The sequence below is a fragment of the Vicia villosa genome, unplaced genomic scaffold (genome assembly GCF_029867415.1).
Source record: "Vicia villosa cultivar HV-30 ecotype Madison, WI unplaced genomic scaffold, Vvil1.0 ctg.005349F_1_1, whole genome shotgun sequence".
Taxonomy (NCBI): Eukaryota; Viridiplantae; Streptophyta; class Magnoliopsida; order Fabales; family Fabaceae; genus Vicia; species Vicia villosa.
Window position 1 is genome coordinate 2,788 of NW_026706609.1, and position 4,950 is coordinate 7,737.

The window sequence follows — 4,950 nt, forward strand, 5'->3', positions numbered from 1 at the left end:
ACCTAGTAGACAATCTTTTATGCTTGAAATTATCTTCGTGCTTCAAAAAAGCATAACCAACAATAAACAATATCATAGCAAACAAATTTGAACACATTCATTGTTTTGATTATGTAAGGCTAAATACTAATAGTATGCACTTTTAATTTACTTATTTAAAAATGGAAATACGTGTTACTATTTACTTTTATTTATCTTCTCACTACAAATCTTTCTCCTTAACAATTCTTCCTACTTTCAAATTTATCTACAAATAGTAGTTAAACACAATCAGCACAGGAATTTGAATTCCGATACACGTGAGAGATCACTACGACTTCAAAAGTGGACAAAACATCCATTATTCGCCGAAAGATAGCAACACACTCAATTGTTCCCACCTTTATATCTTTAATGGTTTGAACAACTATCAAGGAATCAACATTGAAATTCCAAATAACTGAAGCCTATATTTTTTAAAAGCTTTAACCCTTTTATGACACCCCAAAACTCAGCCATTAATGCAATATAATTGCTGACAAACTTGGAGAATCCCCTTTCCAAATGTCATTGTGATCACGTAAGACACCTCCACAACCAGCAACATTCGTATTGCAAGCTCCATCAGTATTAAGTTTTATCATTCTGCTAGTGGGAGGTATCCAAACTATGAACTTATTTCCACTATTATTTTTGTTGTTAGTTTTGAAAAGAGACACTGCTTGCTTATAGTATTTGTTCTCTGCAAGATCTGCATTATAGGATCCATAGGTCTCATATAGTCTGCATTATGCTCCTCTAGGTTTCTCCACAACCAAAAGGCATGGTAAGCTATAATCCAGGTATTGCTCTAGTTTAAATTATTACTGCCACTGTAGTTGAGATTCATGTTAATCCAATTACCAAGACAAACTTTGAAGAAATCCCCATGAATATCACTAGGCACCAGGCTCTTCCGAACCGAGACACAATTGTTACAATCTCTTATCGCATGAATTGTAGTTTCACAAACGTTACCACAAAGCTTACACCCCACACTTCCCAGGCCTTTTCTACTTTTGCTGAAATTTGTAAGCAATCGGTCATTCTTGAGCAGCCACATGAAGGTCTTACACCTCTCCGGCACCGAAGTTTTCCAAATCCTATTCCAATCTCCGCCATCTCAAAATTATGCCATGTTATCGACTTGAACATCTCCTTGATCAAAAACTCTTGATTACCCGTCCCTGCAAAAGAAAAACGACAGTTGTTTAATCCAGACTTGGCGACACACAGGATGTGATTTTATCAAGAAAATGAGTCTGAAGGATAGAAAAACACTTAGAAAGGGGGAGGTTTGAATAAGTGTAGTCTAAAAACTTGAACGATAAAAACAATTTGCACAGTTATTTTTATCCTGGTTCGTTGTTAACTAAACTACTCCAGTCCACCCCCACAGAGTGATTTACCTCACTTGAGGATTTAATCCACTAATCGCAACAGATTACAATGGTTTTCCACTTAGCCCACGGCTAAGTCTTCTAGAGTATCCTGATCACAACCTGATCACTCTAGGAACAAATGCTTAGACACAAGCTAAGACTTTCTTAGAGTATCCTGACCACCACGTGATCACTCTAATTACAACTGCTTAGACACAAGCTAAGACTTCCTAGAGTATCCTGATCAACACTTGATCACTCTAGTTACTTACAAATTAATGTAATCAATTCTAAGAGTATTACAAATGCTTCTGAAAAGCTATAATCACAACAGTGATATTTCTCTTAACGTTTAAGCTTAATCTCACTAATATATTACAACAGCAATGTAGTGAGCTTTGATGAAGATGAAGTTTCTGAGCTTTTAGTTGAACAACGTTTCAGCAAGTTTTTCAGAGTAAGTTCTTTCAGAATTATTAACCTTGCTTCTCATCAGAACTTCATATTTATAGGCACTTGAGAAGATGACCGTTGGGAGCATTTAATGCTTTGCGTATTCCGTACAGCATTGCATTTAATGTTTCACGCTTTTGTCAACTACCTCGAGCCTTGTTCACGCTGTGTCTACTGACGTTGCCTTTAATAGCTTTCAACGTTCCTTTTGTCAGTCAGCGTAGCCTGCCACCTGTACTTTCTTCTGATCTGATGTTTGTGACTTCAACGTTTGAATATCATCAGAGTCAAACAGCTTGGTGCATAGCATCTTCTTGTCTTCTGACCTTGAAGTGCTTCTGAGCGTGATACCATGAGAACTTCAATGCTTCTGCTTCTGATCTCAAGTTCTTCTGATGCTTCCATAGACCCATGTTCTGATTCTGCTTTGACCATCTTCTGATGTCTTGCCAGACCATGTTCTGATGTTGCATGCTGAACCTTCTGAGTCAAAGCTTCTGAGCGCTGATTTGTGCATACTCTTTATATATTTCCTGAAAGGGAAATTGCAATGTATTAGAGTACCACATTATCTCACACAAAATTCATATCTTTGTTATCATCAAAACTAAGAATATTGATCAGAACAAATCTTGTTCTAACAATCTCCCCCTTTTTGATGATGACAACAACATATATAAATGATATGAATTTGCGATCAGAAAGAGCAGACAGCTAAAGACAAATTACACAACTATAGCATAAGCATGTGAATATGTCTCCCCCTGAGATTGACAATCTCCCCCTGAGATGAATAATCTCCCCCTGAAATTAATACTAGAAGAATTTTATAAATAAAAGACTTCCCTGAGTATTTCAGTAGAGACGTTCACAGTGCTTGATCTTCAGAACATTCATGACTTCTGATTTCTGCTTCCATAGGACAACTTCAGAACATTGAATTTCTTTAGATCCTCAGAACATTCACAGCTTCTGATTCCTGCTTCCATCGGACAGCTTCAGAACTTGAATTTCTTTGATCTTCAGAACATCCACAGCTTCTGATTCTTGCTTCCATTGGGACAGCTTCAGAGCTTGAATTTCTTCTTACATCACTTCATGCTAGATTGTATCAGAACATTGTTGAATGTACCAGAGCATCATCAGAGCATCTCTACATCCTGAAATGTTACAGAACAAAACTAAACAACAAAAGTCAGCATGAATGAGTCAGAACATAGAATATGTTTCAGAACACATAATATGTATCAGAGCCATATAGAATGTGTCAGAACAAATAGACATAATGTTTCAGATCATATTCTATCATCAGAATATCTGAACATTCTTCCTTCTTGCTTCTGATTCTGATTCTGAAGCTTCATAGCACTCAACTTGCTTCAAGAATCCAAGAACTTGATTCATCTTGTTGCTTCTAATGTTGATCTTGAATCTTCAATTCCTGCAACAACACAACTTAAAGCATAGAACTTTGCAAGTTCTGTTAGTAAAGCAACTGATTAAATCAAATCATTTATCACATATTTCTCCCCCTTTTTGTCATATCATCAAAAACATAAAAGATTCAGATAAAAACAAAAAGAAATACACGGAAGAAAAGGATGATTTTCATTGAAGTTCAAACAGACAAGTACAGAAGTACACGAAGAGAAGGAAGACCAGATGCACAAAAACAGATGCAGCAAAAACAAAAACAAAACAACTAAGACTCAATCTAAGATGACCCTAGCCTTGACAAGATCTTGGCCAGCATCTCTTGAACCCCATTGTTGTGCTCATTCTGCTTCTCTATGAAAGCTCTAAACTCAGCATTGATTGAGCTTTGCTCATCCTGGTTCTTCTGAAGAACTTCCAGAGTCTTTACAAGACGGGAAGGTTCATCAGAAGAAGCTTCACAGCTTCTATCCAATGGGATGGCATTTTGATCAGCAGCTTCCATTGACAGATCATTTGCAGGGATTTCCTCAACAGGAACTGATTCAGCAACATGATCTTCTACATCTGCTTCTTGCATAGAAGCATCTTCATATTCTGCAGCTGGAATATCAGAATCTCCATTCTCAAGTGCCTGAAGAATGGCAGCTAGATTCCTGGGGGCAGAAGGACCTTCAACTTCTGGTGGGTCAACAACTTCTGGAATGACCAAGCTTGGGTCTTCCTTAGAAGGGTTTTCCCTCAGAAAGTCAAAGAGGGTTTTGAAATCCCCGAGCAGAACTGGATATTGAGGTCTCCAGACCACAATCTCCCTGCAAGGGTTGGCTTCCAATGCAGCAGCCCGTTTTGCTACTTCCAATTCATCCACAAAGGGCTTTTCTTCCAAGGTATATCTTCCTCTGAGACGAGCAAACCAGAAGTCTTCATAGCTTCTCAGAATTCCACGAGGCCGTGGAGCAGCTTCTACACAGACTTCCTGAAGTTCCATAAAGAGAGCATTTGATTTTCTGCGTAAGATTCTCCAGAACTTCCGCATAGCGACGTCATTCAAGCCAGAACTTTCAACAATTCTGAGGGTGTCAAAGATACTTCTGAGATTCCTCTTTACTTTTTCAAAAATTACACCAATAGGGTAGACAAGGCGGGATTTTATTTTGGTTTTTGAAAAGGCAGGGTTGGGGATGAAATCAGGTTGAGGTTCTCTATCCAATCTATAAGAAGATTCTGCTTTAGTATCAGAATCTAACACTACCACTTCAGCTTCAGGACGAGGCTTGGGAGTGTAGTTGCAATCACAGAGCAGCTGTTCATGTGATGCAGAGGTTGGAAGATCAGAACCACTATGGTTGTTTTGAGAGGTAGAAGGAATGGGTTCAAAGTTGGCATGGGGAGGAGGTTGAGAGATGGAGATATTAGTGTGAGGTGGAAAGAGAGTTTGAAGGGGTGGTATATCCAGAACAGGATTGATGGTGGGTGGAGAAGAAGGAATAGTTACAGGAGAAGATGGAGGTGTAAGAACATGGACAGTTATAGGTGATTCTGATGTGGCTTTTTCTGGTTCAGGGATAGGGGCAACCGCTATTGGTGCAACTTCTGAAATACCAGCAGGAGTAGAATCAGGTTCAGAAATACATATACCCTTGGATGCTTTCTGAAGAGCTTT

General features: G+C 38.5%; 1 protein-coding gene across 1 annotated transcript; it reads right to left on the reverse strand.

Annotated features, from left to right (window-relative positions):
* Positions 1-202: 202 nt before the first annotated feature.
* LOC131642580 (uncharacterized) lies at positions 203-1,081 on the reverse strand. Its single transcript, XM_058912815.1, has 4 exons — positions 847-1,081; positions 524-730; positions 336-406; positions 203-247 (listed from the first exon to the last, which is right to left on the reverse strand). Exons 1-4 carry the CDS (start codon positions 1,079-1,081, stop codon positions 203-205), a joined length of 558 nt encoding a protein of 185 aa, XP_058768798.1.
* Positions 1,082-4,950: the final 3,869 nt, after the last annotated feature.

Excerpts from the sequence above, each read along its gene's own strand:
- LOC131642580 (XM_058912815.1), bottom strand. The coding sequence starts at position 1,081 with ATGTGGCTGCTCAAGAATGACCGATTGCTTACAAATTTCAGCAAAAGT. Across the intron at positions 731-846 it reads GAATCTCAACTACAGTGGCA|ATCTTGCAGAGAACAAATAC; the intron begins GTAATAATTTAA and ends CCTATAATGCAG. Across the intron at positions 248-335 it reads TCTTTCGGCGAATAATGGAT|ATAAATTTGAAAGTAGGAAG; the intron begins GTTTTGTCCACT and ends TACTATTTGTAG.